This window comes from Rhinolophus hipposideros, assembly GCF_964194185.1.
Source record: "Rhinolophus hipposideros genome assembly, chromosome: 7".
NCBI lineage: Eukaryota > Metazoa > Chordata > Mammalia > Chiroptera > Rhinolophidae > Rhinolophus > Rhinolophus hipposideros.
The window spans coordinates 61,625,467-61,647,354 of NC_138053.1; the positions used below are offsets into that span (position 1 = coordinate 61,625,467).

The 21,888-nt window shown below is 36.4% G+C and overlaps 1 protein-coding gene across 1 annotated transcript in view; it reads right to left on the reverse strand.

The window, feature by feature from the left end:
- The window catches only part of ZSWIM6 (zinc finger SWIM-type containing 6), a 184,804-nt gene that overhangs the window by 22,267 nt on the left and 140,649 nt on the right, over positions 1-21,888 (reverse strand). Inside the window, exon 5 of the mRNA XM_081053747.1 lies at positions 3,303-3,482. Coding sequence (XP_080909873.1) covers positions 3,303-3,482 — 180 coding nt within the window. The remainder of the gene's footprint in view (positions 1-3,302; positions 3,483-21,888) is intronic.

The window sequence follows — 21,888 nt, forward strand, 5'->3', positions numbered from 1 at the left end:
TTTCCTCTTTCTGTCACTGGAGCTCTGGCTAAGCACAGACATAAAGGAAATCATAAAAATCAAAAAAACAACTGAATCAAGAGCTCGGAGAACTCATCTAGTCTAACCCCTCTATACTGCTGACGGAACTGAAAATCAGGAGAAGAAAAGTGACTTGCCAAAGTCACACAGCCAGGCAATGGCAATCAAGACCAAAACATAGATATCCTCATTCCCAATTCAGCTATTTCAGTTGTACTGAAAGGCTTTTGACAGGTCTCACAGAGAAAGACATTATTTCAGCTTGGTCTCAGGTCAACGGAGATATCCGTATTTGAATGGCAGACATATCAAAATGCATAAATGACAGACAATGAGAGGTATAAACGCTGATGAATCTGTTATGGCCCCTGCCCAGACTCCTTGCTAGCAGTACACTAATGTACACCTTGCAAATGGGAAGAGTGGGCCTTACATCTAAGGGCTTTCGAACCTGTCAGGGCTTCTGGCTGAGCAGAATAAATATACTCCTACCTAATAAGGAACTGGTTCCACGACCTCTTATAGCCAATCAATCAAATATTTCAAAGTCCAAAATTCACACACTTTGTCACTTTATTTATTTTGTTTAGCTCAAATCATAGAATTTACAATTAAAAGGAGACTTTAGAAGAGCAACTTAGTGTTATGCATGTATTAAAACAAGAGTTCTACCTGTTGATTTGGCTCTCTGTGGTATCAATAATAAAAGCAAGCTGTAGGAAGGATTCCATTTAAAAAAAAATAAAAACCTTAATTTTTAACATGTTTGCATGTGATTATATGAGCATAGAGAAGGATATAGGATACGCACAGGCTTTTAACAGTCATTAGCTCTAAGAGAACAATAAAACCAATTTTAACAAAAAAGGCTAAATACTAATGAAATAATACTTAAATGAAAACATAAGATACAAAGTTGTGTAACAACATGGGAAACAAAAAATGATTATGTACATAGAGAATGACTAAAAAGACATACAAACAAAAAGTTATTTTGATTAGTTGTCAGAATTATGGTCAATTTTTATCTTAGAGGTCTGAGGGTTTTGATTTTTGCAATAAGATGGAAAAAAAATAAACAAATTATTTTAACCAAATGTTTTAAATGATAAAGAGACTTGCAAAAAAATTTTAATAAAAGTATATGGATATTAACACATGCTGATTAAAGAAAATTTGGAAAATTGAGAAAAGTAAAAAGAGAAATTAGTTATTTTATCCAAAAAATTCTGGTATAATTGAAAAAATAAAAAAGGACTCTTTCAAAGGTGTGGATTCTAATGTTGTTATTGTTGTTGTCAATTAATTCTGACATACCTTGTCTCCCTGAAAATAAGACCTAACTGGAAAACAAGCCCTAGCATGATGTTTCAGGAAGACATCCCCTGAACATAAGCCCTAATGCATCTTTTGGAGCAAAAATTAATTTAAGATCCGGTCTTATTTTCGGGGAAACATGGTAATCTCAGCGGAGAAGGGCCTGATCTGCCCCTCACATTCACTGCAATGTGCCAAAACATGCATATCTGCCGATGGTCTGTACCACATGCAGTCCCCCAGTTGCAACGGCACCGGTGCTGGGCTCTGCTGGCCATGCAGGCTCTCCCCTAGCAGCCTGCTCAGCTCTCCGGCAGAAGCACTGTAGGCTGAGCACTAGAGCCCCTCTGGAGGATGGGGTACTGCGCTGAAAGCAGGAGCCCTGGTGCCTTCAGGCACAACAGCTATAAATACTGCCGTCAAAAACTAGGTCCTGACTTCATACCGAGGCCAAATCATAAATAAAACGAACTGTTTGATCTGGAGGCTGGACCATGTTTTAAGGGCTTTCTAAAGCTTATGGAGCATTCCTGTTGAACCATGGGTAAAGTAACCAAATGGAAAGTAAAAGTAAAGTGGAAAATATTAGGATAGTGGTCCCAAAAAGCAGGTGGAGAGTAAAACGTAGGGAAACTCCCAAATAAAAAAAATAAAAGGAGATTAAAGATATTGCCTCTGTAGATGTAGGCATATTCTTTTCTAGCAATGGAAAAGAATAAATGCTGAATCAGTACACTTGAAAATTCTGAGCTTCAGGAAAAGAATTTGGGAAGTAAGGGGTACATTTAAGTTATTAAATAAATCATCATGGGCAATAAAGATATGACAGATTTCAAATACTGAATTCCCTTGGCAAATATCTTCAGACAAAGCAGAGCCAGACAATCATCTATCCCAAGTCCTAAAACTTCTTTTTGATTGGACAAGTCCCTGTGGGGTAATACATACAATTTTCCCTTTGTAGAAAGTGAAAACACTACGCTAACATCACACTCACTTGGCACATTTCCAGGGTACCGACTACACATGGTGCCAGCACATACAGAATGACTGTCTAGATTCTGGATCCTTCTGATGTCATCTAGCTCTTACCTTGCACCTATCATAACTGTAAAGTCTTTCAAGAGTCTCAAAAAGCCGGGGTGAGGGGGTAGGGTGGGGGGAGTAATAGCACAAAGTCACACAAAAAATAGTGACATGAAATTTTTATTTGCAACAGTTAACTATTTTAAGGATTTGGTTCTGAAAGAGGAGAAAATTCTACAGTAGCTGGAAGGGAAAATGAGGTCAAAGAAAGATTTTCAGAATTGAGAGACAGGGTTCTTAAGAGGACATTTGGAAATGTCTGGGTATTTCTTAGTTGTCCCAAAAACTGTAGGGCATTATTAGCCAACAGTAGGTGAGAACAAGTATGCTAGACAATCCCTCACCATAAAGAATGTTCCTAGTCCAAATGCCAACAGCACCCCATCCCTTTTAGCCAGTCATAAAATCTTTACTTGCTACATTATAAAACTAAAAATCTTTAACTGATTACACAGTAGCCCAAACAGTAATTGACCAAAAGAAATGAAAACACACAGCTCCTCAAGCCTCTCAATAATTATTTTACAAAATATTATGACCCTATTCAATGATTTTTGTATTTAAAAAATATTCAAACTAAATACTTAATAGGTAATTTTATGTAACTTACATAATTTAAAATAACACATACTAATACATACAAGTATTATATCGGTGTTCTGAAAATATGAAAAAAGTACACAAAGGTCTCAGGTAAAAATTAAACACACACACCCACATGCATACACATTCACAGTCAAAATATATTAAGCCCTTGAGTTATAGTAAGTTCTTAAGTGGGGAAAATCATTTTCCCACATATATTGTAAATTACTATTATAAACATATATTCACAATTCGGTAGATACAAAGAGAGCAGAATGTTACTGTGGACTTACCTTGGTTGGCATTTGCACCCTGAGGCAGAGCGTTGGTTAAGTTGGGTAATTCACTGCCATGATTTCCATCTTCCCACGGACAGACATCAACACTATTCCACTTTTTCAACTGTTTTAGCCAACTAGCCTTCTGCTCCAACTTGCAGTGGGGATTTAAAACTATACACATCCACAGAGCTCCTAATTTAAAGGGAGAGAGAGAAGTACATTTTTAAAAATTATAAAAACGTCCAATTGTAATAGCTAATGATAAATTTTAAACCATTTAAAAATGGACCCAAGCCTGCCATTTTTATAAGTCAATTCTCTCCTGAATCCAAGCCACAAATCTAATCTAGAGTTTAATGGGAGAAGGACAACAGAGACCAATTTGGACCAAAGATCCAAACACTACCACACATGAATTTGAAAGATATTTCAAATGTTTACTGTAATCACCTTCCTACTTGTATGACATTCTGGACAAAAAAGTCAATAAAGAATATAATCCTAAGGTCCAATTTGCCACTTTAATTTATAAACAGATTTTATACATGGACGCTGTGACAAACCACTCTAAATGGTTCTTCTGAGCAACAGTTAAATTTTTTTCTAAGATTACCTTTACACAATACAATCACAAAGGCATACAATGAACACAAACAAAAAAGTTCCTAGTTTCCTTAGAGGCATTTCAAATTTTATGATTATTAATTGTATGCATATCTATTATATCAATAACCTTTCAAAAATAAAATTCACTTTAACATACTTCCCTAAGTGATTTAACCAGCAACTAAAAGTTGGTATCTTTAAATGAAATCACTAAACATTAATTCAAAAGTTTACTTGTTTTTCAAAGGAAAAGCCATAATGAATTTCGAAGGCATAACTCATAATTTGAATGAATTAAGGTGCTGATAAAATTTATTATTCCTTTCTATATTCTTCAAAGAGGTAGGTAATTCAAACAAGTATTTCACAAATTTTAAAAGTTAAAGTTTTACTTTACTAATAACTTCTAAACAAGACTTAGTACTTCAAAGCCATTCGCAACACTTTCTTTGAAAAAGTATGTGTAAATGTGTGTCTGTGTTTTAATCAGTTGTGTTAGCCAAGTGAATAATAAAGATAGGAATGATCATTACCTATATTTTGTTTGTCCAAAAGAGATGCTTTACAGTCCTCCACATTTAAAATTAGCAAGCTTCTTCAATTAGAGAATCTGATATTTTAAATACCAAATAACTTTTACCAGCAGAAAATAAGTGACTGTAACCTATCTAAGCTACAGATATTTACAATTCACATTTCTGTATTTTTATATACTAATTGAAAACAAAATCTGATCAGTCAAGATACAGTAAGCCCACTATAGCTTATCTCTCTCCATGACTACAACCAACAACTCTGAACAAAACACAAAAGCAGCAATTTGAGAACTCTGAAAAGTAAATAGCAGCAAGCAGATTGGGGAAATAAAACTTGAAGAAGTAAGCCATATGAGGGTGATTTCTTGTTATTTTTCCCTCTTTTCTCTCCTGGCTTGGATATAAGATTAGCCCAATTTGGGCTAATCAGCGTATTCAGCAAAAACTTGAGAGAAACCTCACCTAGCTGGTGAGAGGACGGGGAAAAGGGGACCCTGGCCTCTGCTCAGGAACCGGAGAGGGGGGATCCTGCATACTGTGTACAAAGAGGCACAAGTCCTGGTAACCTCTCACTTGCCTGAGACAGAACCCAGGCAGCAGAGTCAAGGCCTTGTGAACTTGACTGACATCATCACTTGAAGAAGGTGAACCAGATCTTATGCTCTGAAATGACCCTGGTTGATTATATGGTTTAAAAACATTACAAAATTTCCAGAGGTTTTTAATAGGGCCCAGACTCTCATAACACAGTATTCAAAATGTCCAAGATCCAAAATTATTTGGCATACAAAGAAATATGATCAATTCTCAAGGGAAAAAAACAATCAACAGATGCCAACCAAGATGAACCGGGTATTAGAATGATCAGTCAGAGTCTTTACAGCAACTATTAAACTGTGTTCATTGAGATGAAGGGAAACACTATTGAAAGAAGTGAAATATAAATTATGAAAAAGAACTCAATAGAAATTTTAGAACTGAAAAAGCAATATCTCAAATAAAAAAACTCACTGGATGGAATCAAGAGCAGAATGGATATGACAGAGGGAAAAGTCAGTAAACTTGAAGATAGACGTTATCTCATCAGAAGAACAGAGAAAAGCAATCAGAAGAAAATGAACAGAGCTTTGAAGACAGGTGGGAAAATAGCAAAAGGTCCAACATTTGTGTAACTGGGATCCCATAAGAAGATGAGACACAGATACAGAAAAATTTGGAAGAAATAATGACTCAAAACCTCCCAAATTTAGAGAGTGATGAATTTACAGACCCAAGAAGCCAAGCTAGCCACAAAAAGGATAAACTCAAAGAAAACCATGCCCAGAAGACAGTGGAACATTTCTTTAAATTGCTAAAAGAAACTAAGTGTCAACCCAAAATTCTATATCCAGCAAAAATATTCTTCAGAAAGGATGCCGAAATAAAGGCATTCCCAGATCAGGGAAAACTAACAGCATTTGTTGCCAAGAGATCTGATCTAGAAAAAATTCCAAAGGAAGTTCTTCAGGCTGAAGAGAAATAATATCAGAAGGAAACTTGGAACTACAGGAAGAAACAGCTATATAAATTAAATAATTGAATAAATGTAACAGACTACATTTGTCCTTTTAAGTTCTTTAAAGTATGACTATTGAAAGCAAAAATATGAACAATACCTTGGGGGTTTTAAATATATGTAGATGTAATACACATGAAACTAACATAAAGGAGGGAGAGTAAAGGGACTTACATGGTTGTTAGACTCTACACTGTATGCAAAATGGCAAAATATTAACCCAAAGTAGACTGCTTAAGTTTGTTACAATACTGACACAATTAAAAAATACAAGGAAATACAAACAAAAAGGACAATCAATTAAAATGAAATGCTGAAAAAAAAATAAAATGAATAAAGTAATCCAAAGAAGGAGAAGGCAGGAGAGAGAGAAAACAGAAGAATAAAAACAAAGAAGATAAATAGAAAACAAATAATTAAATGACAGACCTAAATTCAATGACCTCAATAATTATATTAAATATAAATGGTCTAAACATACCAATTAAAAAAGATGGTAAAATCGGATTAAAAAACAAGACCCAACTCTATGCTGTGTACAAGAAACACACTTTAAATATATAAAAGGATGTAAAAGATATACCATGTCAACACTTTCAAAATATCAATATGGTATTAGACAAAGTGGAGTTTAGAACAAGGAATACTACAGACAGGAATAACATGATAAAAGGGTCAGTTCTCCAAAAAGACATAACAATCCTAAATGAGTATGCTTCACCTAATGTCAAGACTTCAAAATACGTGAAGCAGGAAACTGACAGAGGTGAAAGGAAAAACAGACAAATCCACAATTATAGTTGTAGACTTCAATACTGATAGAACACGTAGACAGAAAAGTAGCAAAGATGAAAAATACCTAAACAACACTATCAACCAAATTAACCTAAATGATATTTAAAGAACTTAAGCTACATAACATTTATAGAACACTCCACCTTACTATTAACAGAAACAAAACAAAACCCTTTTATTTTTAAAACGCACAAAGAATATTTGCCAAAATAGTTCATATCCTGGGCCATAAAGCAAACTTTGATAAATGTGAAAGAAGTGAAATCATACAAAGTATATTCTCTGGTGTAATAGAATTAAATTAGAAAAAAGTAAAAAGAAGATATTTGAAAAAATCCCCAAATACCTGAGAAGTAACAAACCTATAAATTATTCATGAATAAAATAATCACAAAGGAAAACAGAAAATATTTTGTACTGAATGAACAGGGGAAATATCAATAAAATATATTTGTGATCTACAGCCAAAAAGAATTTAAGGGGGCAATTTATAGTGTTAAATGCCTATATTGGAAAAGAAGAAAGGATTCAGGGGTTCCGGTCAAGATGATGCAATAGGTAAACGCTATGCTTAACTTCTCTCATGACCACATCAAAATTACAACTAAACTACAAAACAACCATCGTTGAGAATCGCCTAAAATCTTGCTGAACTGAAGCCCTACAACTAAGAACACGCAGAAGAATCCACCCTGAGACTGGTAGGAGGGGCAAAGACGCAGAACAGGCTGGTCCCACATTCACATGTAACCATTAAAAATTGGGAGGGATATCTCAGCTGTGTTGGTCCCCCAGGGAGGAGCGAGAGGTCCCAGCCCCACTCCAGCCCAGGGTTCCAGTGCTGGGGAGACAAGTCCCCATAAGTTCTGGTTGTGAAAACCAGTGGATATTGTGACTGAGTGAGAAGGAGGTTGGCTGGAGTCCCTGGTGCTTCTCTTAGAGACTGTGTTTGGACTTATCCACCGACAGAATCAATGGCTCTGAGCTCCAGTGCTGGGGCAGCAGCTGGAAAGCCGGCAGGGACATGTGGGATACTGACTCGTCTGGCTTAGGACAGGGGCTGGAAGGGCAGCTTTCTTTAGGACGGAAGAATGGGCAGAAGTCATTGTTTCTTTGTTGAGCCCTCTCTCCTCCCAAAGTGCAGACCCAGGAGGCCACCATATCTGAGTCTACGTCGTACGTTTGCTATGCCCTGGTGATTTGAGACCCCACCCCGCCCAACTTTAGGGCACTGCCTTAGCTCATACAGTACTTTCCTAGGGTCTCTCAAAGGTTCGCTGAACCCAGACAGGCAGCATCTGGCTTGAGCATGTCCTATACTTCTGACTGAGGAGCCCTAAGCCTGGCACTAGTGACAGCCAGTCTTGGTTCGCAGGTTGGCCTCTTGAGGCAATTTTAAGCACGGCACAGGGAGCAGCCATCTATAGATTGCTTTGTGGCTCCTGCGGAGTGGCCCCAGGTGGGGCATGGGCTGCAGCTTAACTTGACCTCCGGTGGATCCCCTCCAAGGCAGTCCTGGGCCTGGTGTCCCCAGTGGCCAGCTTCCAAAGGAGCTGGAGCATCACCCAACCGCCTGCAAGAATGACACACCCAAGGGGCATATTAGGCAGGTACCAGAGCTCTGCTGAAGCAGATGCTGCTCTGTAGGGTCAGTTCCTGCACCATCACTCCTCCACTGTAGTCTTGGCCAGTCCTCACAACCAATGAGCCCGAGGGTCAATACCTCTCATTGATGTGCAAATAGTAACCAAGGCTCAACTACAAGAGGAGGGCACACACAACCCACACAAGGGATACACATGGAATGCGTGGCTCAAGTGACCAGGAAGACACAGCACACCTACTATATAAGGCCATTCTACTAAAACTGCAAGACATAGTAGCACTATCTAATACATAGAAGCAAACACAGAAAGGCAGCTAAAATGGGGAGAACAAAGAAACATGTTCCAACCAAGAAAATGGAACAAAACTCCAGAAAAAGAACTAAACAAAATGGAGACAAGCAACCTACCAGACACAGAGTTACAAACACTGGTTATAAGGATACTCAATGATCTCAGAGAGAACTTCAACAAAGAGATAGGAAGCATAAAAATGGAGACAGAAAACATAAAAAAGAACCAGTTAGAAATAAAGAATACAATAACTGAAATGAAGAATACATTAGAGGGAATCAACAGTAAATTAGATGAAGCAGAGGATCAAACCTGCTATGTAGAAGATAAGGTAGCAGAAAACACCCAATTAGAACAGCAAAAAGAGAAAAGAATCCAAAAAATTGAGAAGAGTTGAAGGAGCCTCTGGGACAACATCAACCATACCAACATTCGCATCATAGGGGTACCAGAAGGAGAAGAGAGAGAGCAAGGAATTGAAAACCTATTTGAAGAAATAATGACAGAAAACTTCCCTAACCTGGCAAAGGAAATAGACATACAAGCCCGGGAGGCACAGAGTCCCAAACAAGATGAACCCAAACAGGCCCACACCAAGACACATGATAATTAAAATGCCAAAGGTTAAAGACAAAGAGAGAATCTTAGAAGTAGCAAGAGAAAAGCAGTTAGTTACCTACAAGAGAGCCCCCATAAGACTGTCAGCTGATTTCTCAACAGAAACTTTGCAGGCCAGAAGGGAGTAGCAGGAAATTTTCAAAGTGATGCAAAGCAAGGACTTACAACCCAGATTACTCTACCCAGTAAAGCTATCATTTAGAATTGAAAGACAGATAAGAGTTTCCCAGATAAGAAAACGCTAAAGGAGTTCATCACCACCAAACCAGTATTAAAAGGAATCTTAGAGAGACTTCTTTAAAATGAAAAAAAAAAAAAATACTAAAATGGCAATAGCTACATACCTATCAACAATTCCTTCCAATGGAAATGAACTAAATGCTCCAATCAAAAGACAGAGGGCTGAAAGGATAAGAAAACAAGACCCCTACATATACTGCCTACAAGAGATGCACTTCACATCGAAAGACATACACAGACTGAAAATAAAGTGATGGAAAAGGTATTTAATGAAACCAGAAACAAAAAACAAAAAGCTGGGTAATACTTATATCAGAGGATATAAAGACTTTAAAGACTTTATATCAGAGGATATAAAGACTTTAAAATAAAGATTATAACAAGAGACAAAGAAGGACATAGTAATTCCACTTCTGGGTATTCATCTGAACAAACCCAAAATGCTACTTTGAAGGGACATGTTCATCCATATGTTCATTGCAGCATTATGTACATAAGCCAAGATATGAAGTTAACCTGGATGTCCCTGAATGGATGAATGGATAAAGAAGAGATGATACATACATGCAGTAATATTACTCAGCCATGAAAAAGAATGAAATCTTGCCATCTGCGACAACATGGATGGACCTAGAGGGTATTGAGCTGAGTGTAATAAGTCGGACAGCGAAAGGCAAATGTCATATGGTTTCACCTATAAGTGGAATCTAAAAAATAAAATAAACAAACGAAACAGAAACAAACTCATAGATACAGAGAACATTTTGATGGTTGCCAGATGAGTGGGGGGTTGGGAGTGGGTGAAAAGGGGAAGGGATTAAGAAGTATAAATTGCTTGTTACACAGTAGTCATGGGGATGTAGGATACAGCATAAGAAATATAGTCAATAATATTGTAATAACTATGTGTGGTGTCAGTAGTGTACTAGACCTATCCGGGTGAGGGATGGGAGGGGGACTCAGTGCAGGGTGAAACAGGTGAAGGGATTAATAGTACAAATTGGTTAAGTACTAAATAATCATGGGGATGTAAAGCATAGGGAATGTAATGAATAATGTGGTAATAACTATATACAGTACCAGGTGGTACTAGTCAGGGGGTCACTTCTTGAATTATAAACATGTCGAACTAAAATGCTATACACTTGAAACTAATGTAATATAATATTGACTGTCAACTCTAATTGAAAAATTTAAGAAGGGGGGAAAAGACCAATAATATTGTGACAGCGTGATACAGTGTCAGATGGTTGCTGGACTTATCACGGTGATCACTTTAGCATAGGGAATATGATCAAGAATGTGGTAATAATTCTGTATTGTGCTAGGTGGGTACTGTTGAATAACTATGATGTACACCTGAAACTAATATAATATTGTTAGCTATATTCTAAAAAAAATCTTAAAAAATAACATAAAAAAGAAAAGATTCAAATTAATAATCTAAATATTTACCTTAAGAAACTAGGGGGGAAAAAGAAAGAAATCAAAACCAAAGCAAAAAGAAGGGAGGCAATAACAGATTAGAAATCAATTAAATTTAAAACTGAACCAAATATTCTTCATAAACATAGACATAAAACACCTCAAGAAAGTATCAGTGAATCTAATTTAAAAATATGTAAAAAGGAAAATATACCACAACCAAATAGAATTTATCCCAGGAAATCAATCAGTACAATTCACTATATTAACAGAATAAGGAAGAAAAAGCTTATGACCATTTTGACAGATCAGAAAAAGCAAATGACAAAATTCAACATCTCTTCATAATAAATAAAACTCAACAAACTAGGAACAGAAGGTAAGTTATTTAACCTGAAAACAACAACAACAACAAAAAAACCCCTACAGTTAACATAATAATGGCAAAAGACAATGTTATTCCCTTAAGATTAAAACAAGGCAAAGATGTCTCTGCTCTTACCACTCCTATTCAAAATCACATTGGAAGTTCTAGCCAGGCCAATAAAGAAAAAAGAAAAACAAGGTTAATGGCATAGATTGGAGAAGAAAAATAAAATAGCCTCTATTTGCAGACAACTGACCTATAAAATACTCCTAGAACTAATAAGTTTAGCAAGGTCATAATAATGATACAAGTTCAAAGCAAAAAACCAACTGTACATCTATCTATATGCTAAAATGCTATTGAATAGATACCAAAATTTACCAAAAATAGAGCACCATTTATATTAGTACCAAAAAAAACCGATAAAATAGTTATAAATCTAACAAAACATGTACAAAACTATGTTAAAAACTATAAATCACCTACAAAAGAAATCAAAGAATCTTAAAAAGCAGAAAGTAAAGCAGAAAGTTACTATATTCATAGATTGAAAATCTCAATATTGTTAAGATGTCAATTCTCCCTAAATTGATCTATATATTCAACACAGCCCCACTCAAAAACCTACCAGGCATTTTATGTACATATTGACAAGGATATAAAATAGCCAGAACAATTTTAAATAAGGACAAAGTTGGAAGACTCACATCATGTTACCTGATTGTGTGACTTCCTATAAAGTCACAGTAGTCAAGACAATGAACAAGTGGTCAAAGAACAAGCACATAGATCAATGGTATAAAGAGCTCCAAAAGAAACCTACAAATATGATCAATTCAGGGCTCAAAGTCAATTCAATCAATGGAGAAAAGATAAATCTTTTCAACAACTGCTGCTGGAACAATTAGATATTCATATGACTAAAATCAAATGAAATTTGTATCACATGCTTTATTTAAAAACTCAATTAAGTTATTAAAAATTAACTCAAAATGGATCATAGGCGTAAATATAAAACATAAAACTTCTAGAAAAAAGTCTTTGTAACCTTGGGTTAGGCAAAGATAATGTTAGATACAATATCAAAAGCATGATCCATAAAAGATAAAATTGATAAAGTGGACTTCATAAAAATTAAAATTTTTGCTCTACAAAAGACACTGATGAGACACTGAAACGACAATCCACAGGCTGGGAGAAAATATGTGCAAACCATACATCTGACAAAAAGGGCTTATATCTAGAATATGTAAAGCCTTCTCAAAACTCACCAAGAAAATGAACAACCCTATTAAAAATGGGCAAAATATTTGTAAAGACACTTCACCAAAGAAGATATACAGATGGCAAATTGCACATGGAAACATGCTCGGTATCATTAATCATTAGGAAAATGCAAGTTAAAACTACACAAGCTACCACTATACACATAGTATAATGATTAAAATTAGAAAAAGAAATTTAAAACCTAACAGTGCCAACTGCTGTCTAGGATGTAGAGCAACTGGAATGCTTATCATCGCTGGTGGGAGTGCAGAATAATACAGCCACTCTGGAAAATAGCTCAGCAGTTTCTCATGAAATAAACATATATTTACCACATGACCCATCAATCCCACCTCTAGACATTTGCCCAGAAGAAATGAAAACTTATGCTCACATAAAAACTTGTACAAGAACGTTTATAGCATCTTATTCGCAAATGCAAAAGACTGGAAATAACCTGAAGTCTTTCAACTGGTGAATAGCTAAAAACAAAACAAACAGAACAAAAACAGTGGTGCATTCATACAAGAGAACATTACTCAGCAATAAGAAACAGATTAATATTGACAAATAATGTGATGTAAAAGTCCTTCCAAAATGAATGATTTATTTTCAATGTGCCCATTTCATAATTTAGAATTCTGTACTTCAGTCCATACCTATAAACTATAATTTATTTTGAGAACTAGCTTAAAGGACCACCATGCCAACTAAAAGCTAAGATAGAGCTTACTTTAAATTAAAGTAGAAATTACATATCCTAAAATATGTGCCGTGTTTCCCCGAAAATAAGACCTAGATGGACAATCAGCTCTAATGCGTCTTTTGGAGCAAAAATTAATATAAGATACGGTCTTATTTTACTATAATGTAAGACCAGATCTTACATAATATAATTAATATAATATAATATAATATAATATATATGATATAATATGATATGATATGATATGATATAATATAATATAATATAATATAATATAATATAATATAATATAATATAATATAACGGGTCTTATATTAATTTTTGCTCCAAAAGACAGATTTAGAGCTGATTGTCTGGCTAGGTCTTATTTTTGGAGAAACACGGTAATTATCTCAAATCCATTGTTTCACACATTCAATCTATTCTTTTTAAATATATAAGTAAAATTCAAGTTTTTAAAAATAGAATTAATAACCAAATTTATACTAAGCACTAGTTCTTTTGAAGTAACTCAAAGATAAAACTAGAAAAATATTAACCAATGTCTGTAGTGCTGAAGGACTGATTTGCAAATGAGGGAACTGATAATGTGATAATGAACCAGTGAGTTTCACCTTCACCTGGGGAAAACTGGAGTCTATAGGAAGGTAAAACAATTTTGACAAGAGAATATAATTCTACTTTTAAAAAAAATGTTTTGTGGTGGTTTTTTATTAAATAAATGGAGAAATACCAAAGAAAACCTTAATTAAATAATTATTATCATTGTCACTATTTCTTGGGTGCCTACTACATACTGCAGGCATCATAGTTAGGGCTTTGCAAACACTTTCTCATTACCTCATCACAATAATCCTCCACAGTCAGAATTAGTATTTCCACTTTAAAGATGAGAAAACTGAAACTCAAAGAGATTATGGTCCTTAAAAGATCCTAAATATTCTTGGAAACTTAAAACAATGATTCTATGTCCTGAGGAAAAAATAAATCCACAAAACTTATCTTAGATTTTCACGCTTACATTTCTCCAATTAGAAAATTTTCACTTTGCAGAATGAGAAAAATTTTGAAAAGCCAAGCCTTTATTAATTTGCCTATAACATTCTTTTACTACTCACCTCCCTTAAGAGAGGTTTCATTCTGAAAGGATGTTCTTAAGATTAGATTCAAGTTCAGAGCTGTAATAGATATGTCTTTTATCTTAATAGTCACCAGTACAAAAGCTATAATTAGCCTTAATAACCAAGTTAACCAAATTGAGTAAGTCATTCTCCAAATAGTATTAATTCAAAGTCTCACTTTGGGCATTGATCTCCTTCCCCTCCAACACATGCCTGACACATTTATAGCTTTAAAAATAAAACTCTTTGATGATCAAACACTTCATTCTGGTATCCCTCGGAAATATTAACCCTTTTAAGGGACTCAACCAAAAACAGGACAGAGAACTCTTGAGAATTTCGCATTTCCAGCACCTAACAGAGGACCTGGCATCTGGAAAGGTATTACTGGTTGTTTCCCAAAAGATGCTTAATTACTCGCTATGAATTATAATAAAAACAAATTCAATACTTTTAAATTGCTTTCCTATCTTCAATGCCTCAAAATGTACAAAGACAATTATCAAATCATTAGTGTGTGAATCATTCAGTTTCTGAATTACCCATAGCACAATTCAGCTGTAGTCTAGCTTTTCTTTACCATCCAGCATGCTTTTACTCTCCTTTCCACCACTCCACCTAATCTGCATTCAGTGGTTTCAGCAAAAAAGATGCACTGTAACATACAAGCCAAAGTTAAGCTAAAACTAAGAAAGCAACTTTCCTGGGAAGAAGAAAAAAGCATTCTGTGTACACGGTGAATGATTCCGATCCACTCGGTGGTTGTAATTAAACCTGTTCACATCCTGTACCTGACCAAGTAGTGAGAGAACATGGGCAGAATCACACTGAGGCAGAAGGCAAACCATCACAAAGGACTTTTTGGTTCTGCTTTCCACCAATAAACAGTGCCAGTGGACAAGCACCCACACTCACTGCAAATACAGGTAACAAAAATTAATGAACTCCACATGCCCTGAAGGCCCGTCTTTTCCATCAAACATTTAGATGGACAAATCACCACCATTGTGCCCCATCTCACATACCCATTGTTTTACATTTCCAACTAGAATAAATGTTTGAGCAACAAGCTTTGATCTGGAAAGATGTGGATTACCAGCTGTAAGAACCTGGGCAAGCCCATTTAGTCTCAGTAGCAGCAGTTCCCTATTTAAACAGTAGGGATAATAATTCCTACTTCCTAGGGCTGTTCAGACTTATGCAAGATAATGTATGCAGAAAGTGTTTTGAAAACTATAGAGTTCGCCAGCTCCAAAAGGTGCATTCCTGCAAACCCACATGGAAGTGTGGAAGACTTCCATGTTGAGAAAACTGAGACTAAAAAGATTAAAACAGGTTTGAAGGGCTCAGATTGCAGGTGATTCTCTGATTTTAGCTAGAAACATCTTTGTCTCTCCTCTCCCTTGGTTTCCATGATAAGCTTTTAAACATGTTTTGTTTTCCAATAGACATTGCTCTCTCTAGCCTCCCAGGCCCCACCCCAGGCTCAGAGTCATTTGAAGGTCTGAGATGCTTTGGGTAATTTTATCCTTACCTACTCGCATGGAGGAGGAATTCCTGGAACTCATCCCCAGTCCTACAGGATAACATTTTCTGTGTGTGTGGTGACTTGATGCCAAAGGATGGACAAAGTGTGCAGTACTGAGCCTGCACACTCTTCCTTCAGCCTTTCCCACACGCCCCACTTTAGCACCTCTGCCAAGACTTCTGGTCTACCATCCACTCTGCCTCCCTTTTTAGTTTCAATGCTCAGGACTCCACAGTCTTCTATAAGAACTCAAAATTAAAAGTTATCAGAACCCAAATTCTTAATATTGGGGGAGGGGGCGGAAATGAAGTTAAACCAAGCAAAATTTGGTATAATGAGAATATGAAGGTAAGGAATAATCACTGTTAAACAAAAACTATTGAAAATGAAGATGTGGAATATTCTAGGACCGTGTTACATTATTTTCTAATAATGTAATACTGACAAACATCCGACTTAGTCCAATATAGTAAAATAACAACTTCATTTTTACACATTATTATATTCTACATTGCTACAGACACTTGACATTTGGAAAATAACCATTAGAAGAAGCATGAAGTATTTGTCAGATTCATAACTACTGTCCTGGTTATCTATTACTATGTAAAAATCTACCCTGAATTTACTGGCTTACTACAACAATGTATCATTGTATCTCATGATTCTTTAGGTCAAAAATTGAATCTCTCCTCCTCCTTTTCCCTTGCTCCAACCAGCTTCTCTATGTGCACAGCCTGGGCTTTCTCATCGCATGTCTGTTAGCTGGAAACATCTTTGAGTCTGACTCAGGACAGCCAGACTTCCTATATGGAAACTCAGGACCCTAGGATAGAAACTTCTAAGAGGCAGGAAGTGGACATGCTGCCAATCACTTAAGGCTTGCTCCCAGAAACTGACCTGGAACATACTCTGCCGTATTCTCTTGGTCAAACATTTGTAAAAATTGCCCAGATACAAGAGGGAAGAATACAGACCCCACATCTCAGTAAGAGAGCAGCAAACAAATCTGTGATCATCTTTAATTTATCACAATTACCAGTAAAGATTATAAATCTGTTACATTACAAAATGGAAAGTTAAAGTATTTACAAATGAGTATGAGAATGCTGGCAGTTAAGGAAAAATCAAATCCAAATGAACCACTTAACATATGAGGAGAGCTGCAAGTCAAGCAAAAACTAAGTAAGTCATTATGAAAACTTAACTGAATAAAATGCATCCTAACACAAGCTGCGATATTAAGTGCTGGTTTGTATGCTAATTTTTATCCCTTCAAGGAAAATCCTAACAATATTAGGTTTCACATGTTAGGTTTCTAATTAGAGTCTACGTTTGAAGTTTTAAAACGTCTGTCTTCAGGATACACAGATCACTCCATCTAGTTCAGCTAAAAAGTGAATGTCATCTTTATTTATCCACCTGACGGTAATTGCTGCCATTTATTGAATATTTGCCTCACTCTAACCTTATGCAAAGTATTTTACGTACATGGTCACATTTCACCCTCACAAAAAGACTCCCCTTTATAGATAAGGAAAATGAGGTTTAGAGAGAAGTAGAAAGGTTGTTCTGCTATTAAAGATAGGAGTCAGGATTTGTTACCAGACCCACATCCCCCCAAAACCTATTCTTAAACACTGTGATGTTTAGCCCTCTGGCTACCTAGGTGGTCAGCAAGTACTTCTGTAAGTTCGGATTCATGTGTGCAGCTATGCATATATGAATTCCAAGACTCATCATTTTAGTCTTTTGACAGAACCATCATTCCCTTCCTCGTATTTTAGCAGTATAATGCAAATGATATTACTCTCTAAAATTATGAAGCACCTTAAACGTACAGCTAATAAGCCCTTTATTTTAACCATGTATTCTTAAGCACTTAGAATATGTCTGTCATATGTATAGAAAACATATCCAACAAAAACCTATACAAGTCCATTGAAAAAGAACCTATATGAAAAAACAAAACTCTGAATTTGTCAGGACTGACAGGCATAGCAAATAAGTAATTTCACTGTAGATTAAAACAGAAGATAAATAATCAAAAGACTTAACTTACAATTCAAGATTGATTATTCAAGTCAGAAAAAATCTGTTTTGTCTGAAAATATGATCTACTGTGAGGTCAGTTAGAGTGGAGTTGCGTCAGCGGTTCTGGGATAATGCACTTGTGTGTGACTGAGTGTGCTCTTTGCCCACAATGCTGGGTGGAGCATTACAGGGTCTGTGACTGGACACATCCGCTGGCCATTCTTTATCTATTATTATCCCCCACCACCCGTCAATGAAACCTGCTTTTCAACTTCCTTCTACTTCATATTTTTGAGTTAATATGCAAATCACTTCAGTATTTAAAACAAAACTACACATTTTCTATAAGAAATACTTTGGAATTTTTGATAAATGTTGCTCTTCTCCCTATTTTCCAGAAGATACAATGTATGCAACGCTATTTGACAGAGCACCGGAAAAGTGGCAGGGAAGTTGGGGAGCAGAGGAGCAGGGCAACCAACACCACCTTCTGTAAAGGTGAGAGTGAGAAAGGTCAGTGAGTCCCTTTGCTCCGTCTCAAAGGTGGAGAATGAAGACTGTTATATGTACAGAAAGTTTAATTTCTACTTTTTAATATATTTATTCTTATGAAATAGTAGCAGGCAAAGTAAACAATCACTTTTGGCATTTCCCAGGGTTCCACAGTTATAAAACAATTCATTGTATTTATCGTATTTATTTTTGTTCTCAGAGGCTATTATAAGAGGCTAGAATTTCATGCATGATCCAATTAACTAATTATACTTATTTAGATGCCATGAAATGCCTAATTGCAGTCACACATAGGAGATCACCGGCCTAATTAGTTGTGCTAGCAAAACTGTAGTCACAAAATTTCTTGGGTCAGACCACACAAAACTGTGACCCTAATTACATACAGCATTGTTCTCAGTACAATTCAGTGTCCATGTTAGTCACCCATGTTTGGAAAGTAAGTTTACCTGGTAAAAACATTCTCCTTGCTTTACGTTTTGTGTGCTAGCTTCTAATTCACTAAATCATCTCTGGGAAAATTTGAAAATAAAACTGCAGGGATACTAGAGAGAGTGTGTGAGATCACTTAGGTCGAGCAGGGCTAACCCCTTGGCAAAAGGGCATACAGTCAGTTCTCATTTAACCAGGCTCTGAGAACGGACTGAAGTAAAACAATGATCTTTTTGTTGGTGAGAAAGACAATAAAGCACAGATACTCCAAAGCAGTTCCCTGGGTCCTAGCTAATGTTCCTTTTGGGCAAACCTGGGGCCTCCTCTCATGTGCAGTGTCCCCATCCTGTGTGATTTGTTATGTCGCTGTCAGATCAATGAGTAGGATTCACAAAAACAGACTGACATCGTGAGGACCCTGGTCCTATAGGAAATGACCACAGCCAGCTCCTCCACCACTCATTCCGCTTCTCCTTCTTGAGGAAGGGAGAGAAAGAAAGAAAAAATGAGAAGTGACAGACAATGTCTTCTTCTGAGATATGAAAAGGGCAGTCAACAGTTAGTGAGAAGGAATGTGAACTGTGGTAATCTCCAAAAACATTTTCCATGTGCTCTGCACTGGCTGCTGAACTCAGCTGTCTTTATAAACAGTTCCAGGATTCGTCCAATAGTCCTGACTCCAAGTCTATATATATAAATCTATTTCTGCAAACACTCTTTAGGTCTTCGGGATGCCTCTCTCCTCAAGCTCCCAATTGGATCCACTTTCCCAACATAGACAAAAGACTCTTGGAATGGGAAAGAAAGTGGTGTGCATTATCTAAATTATCCTATTTTAGACTTCAAGATTCCACAGTATGCTTACTTTACAGATAAGGAAACCAAGGTTTTTATCTAAGGGACAGTAAATGTGAGGATAAGAATCCATACTAGTGCTCGCTTCGGCAGCACATATACTAAAAGAATCCATATTTAAAAAGAGTGTCTGGCTCTAATAACCCTGTTCGTTATATTCCCCTTTGAAAAAACATGTTTGGTTAAGTGTGTGGTAAAGAATTACTTTTGAACATGTATTACAAAATTATATAGAATAGTGACTTATGAAATGTATTAGAACTATCCTCAAACTTTTCTGAAACAGACCCTACCTTACTTCTTCGGTTGTCTCGGGCTGTCTTAGGCTGCTTTTTATTTTTCACTTACGCATTCTATTTTCTAACTAGACTATAAGCTCCCCCAATGGCAGTGCTTACCACAGGGCATGTGAGCAGTATGTTCCTGCTATGGGGTTATTTCTTTACTGCTGGTCTGGTAAAGCACTCTGCAGCCCATCAACCATACTTCTGGATAAAGGCTTCCCTGAACCCCTGGTATAACAACTTTCCTTTCACTTACCATGGAGAACCAATTTAAGACAAAAGACCAGCAGCAGCCCTACCAAAAATAATCACATTTACCAAAGGTTATGACTGTAGAATACCAGTATCCGGTAAACACTTGAGGACTGTGGTTGTGTAAGAATAACAAGGAAGAGGGCTTACAGTGCTCTGTCATACTGAAACTGCAATTTTATTCAAGAAAACAATTTCTAATGCACTGACTTTTCTACGGAGTTCAGAAAGAACTTGTGATGGGTGCTGTGCTTATTGGAGAACAGAATGTTTCATTTTGCTCTAATTCATTCTATTACTGAATTAAACTTTGATGTATTGGTCTTGACAAGGTGCTTCATGCTGATTGTATTGTATATGATAGTATAATCACTCCCCATGCATTTCCCACTGGCTGGCTGATTAATGCAATAGATTACCTGCAGCATTGATGGCAAGGGGGAATCACTGCCCTTCCATACTCTGAACTGCATTTCAATGTGTGTGCATGTATGTTTTCATGTGCCCATGAAGGCACCCATGAAGAACCACCTGTACATGGGTAGAGAAGGTGGGATAAACAGGAAGGTAGGAAAAGAAAACTGAGGACACAGTGAAAATTAACACCTTTCAATCAGTGTTTTCAGTGCATCATAAATACTCGTTTCTTAATGCTTCTAGCTTTACACCTCAATTATTCATTCACTTTTTAATTCACAAATATTTGCTGAGCACCAACTCTAGCCAGGCACAGGTTTTCCCTCACATTTATAGGAAAACACTTTAAAAAAATGTTTCACTTTCAGTGTTCTAATTAGTGGGCGAGAAGGGAAAAAGGAGGTGAGGTTATCGAATGGACACTAATACAGGGATGAAAAAGTATGGCTATGAAGTTAGTTTAAATGCCCCAATAAAGGCAGAAACTATACAGTGAGTAGTTTAGTAGTTTCAAAACAAACAAATTCTGTCTGATTACTTGTTGTTTGGAGATGAGACTTTTGTGTTCTTGGCAGCATTTTGAAACCTAATGGGTCTCACAGGTCCAAGCTTAAATTTGACACAAGTGCCCTGTTCAGCCTCCTCCCATCCAAGCTCCTTAGCCCTTGCTCATCCGCAAAGGAAGACTGTGGTTTCCCATCCAAGGCACTCCAAGTCCGCGGATCGCTTAAGTCTATCTGAGCCCTAATTTTTGAATGATTCTCACTCTCTCCTCCAGGCTAGCTGAAGCAAAATTTGAAATTTACGAAAGTAACCCAAAATGAAATGGGCTGGGAAGCACGACGTAGGGTCAAGAAGGTCCAGCTGGTCATAGCTCCAAACCACAGAGATTCAGGTTTCTATTTCAAAGGTTATCTTTGCAACAGAAGGCATAGAGTAGAGTGAGTTAGCCACATTTTGGACAACTTAACTACTCCTGGTTATTCGTCTTTAGATTAGAACCTGAGAAAGACCTACGACCAGTTACTAACTCATCCAAGTAATTTAACATCAGAAAATATCTGTATTTTACTTACAGTCCTATTCTTATTTCAATTTGGAATTTTTAAATAAAACACTAAAAGAGTGTACATGCGATAACCAGACAAGC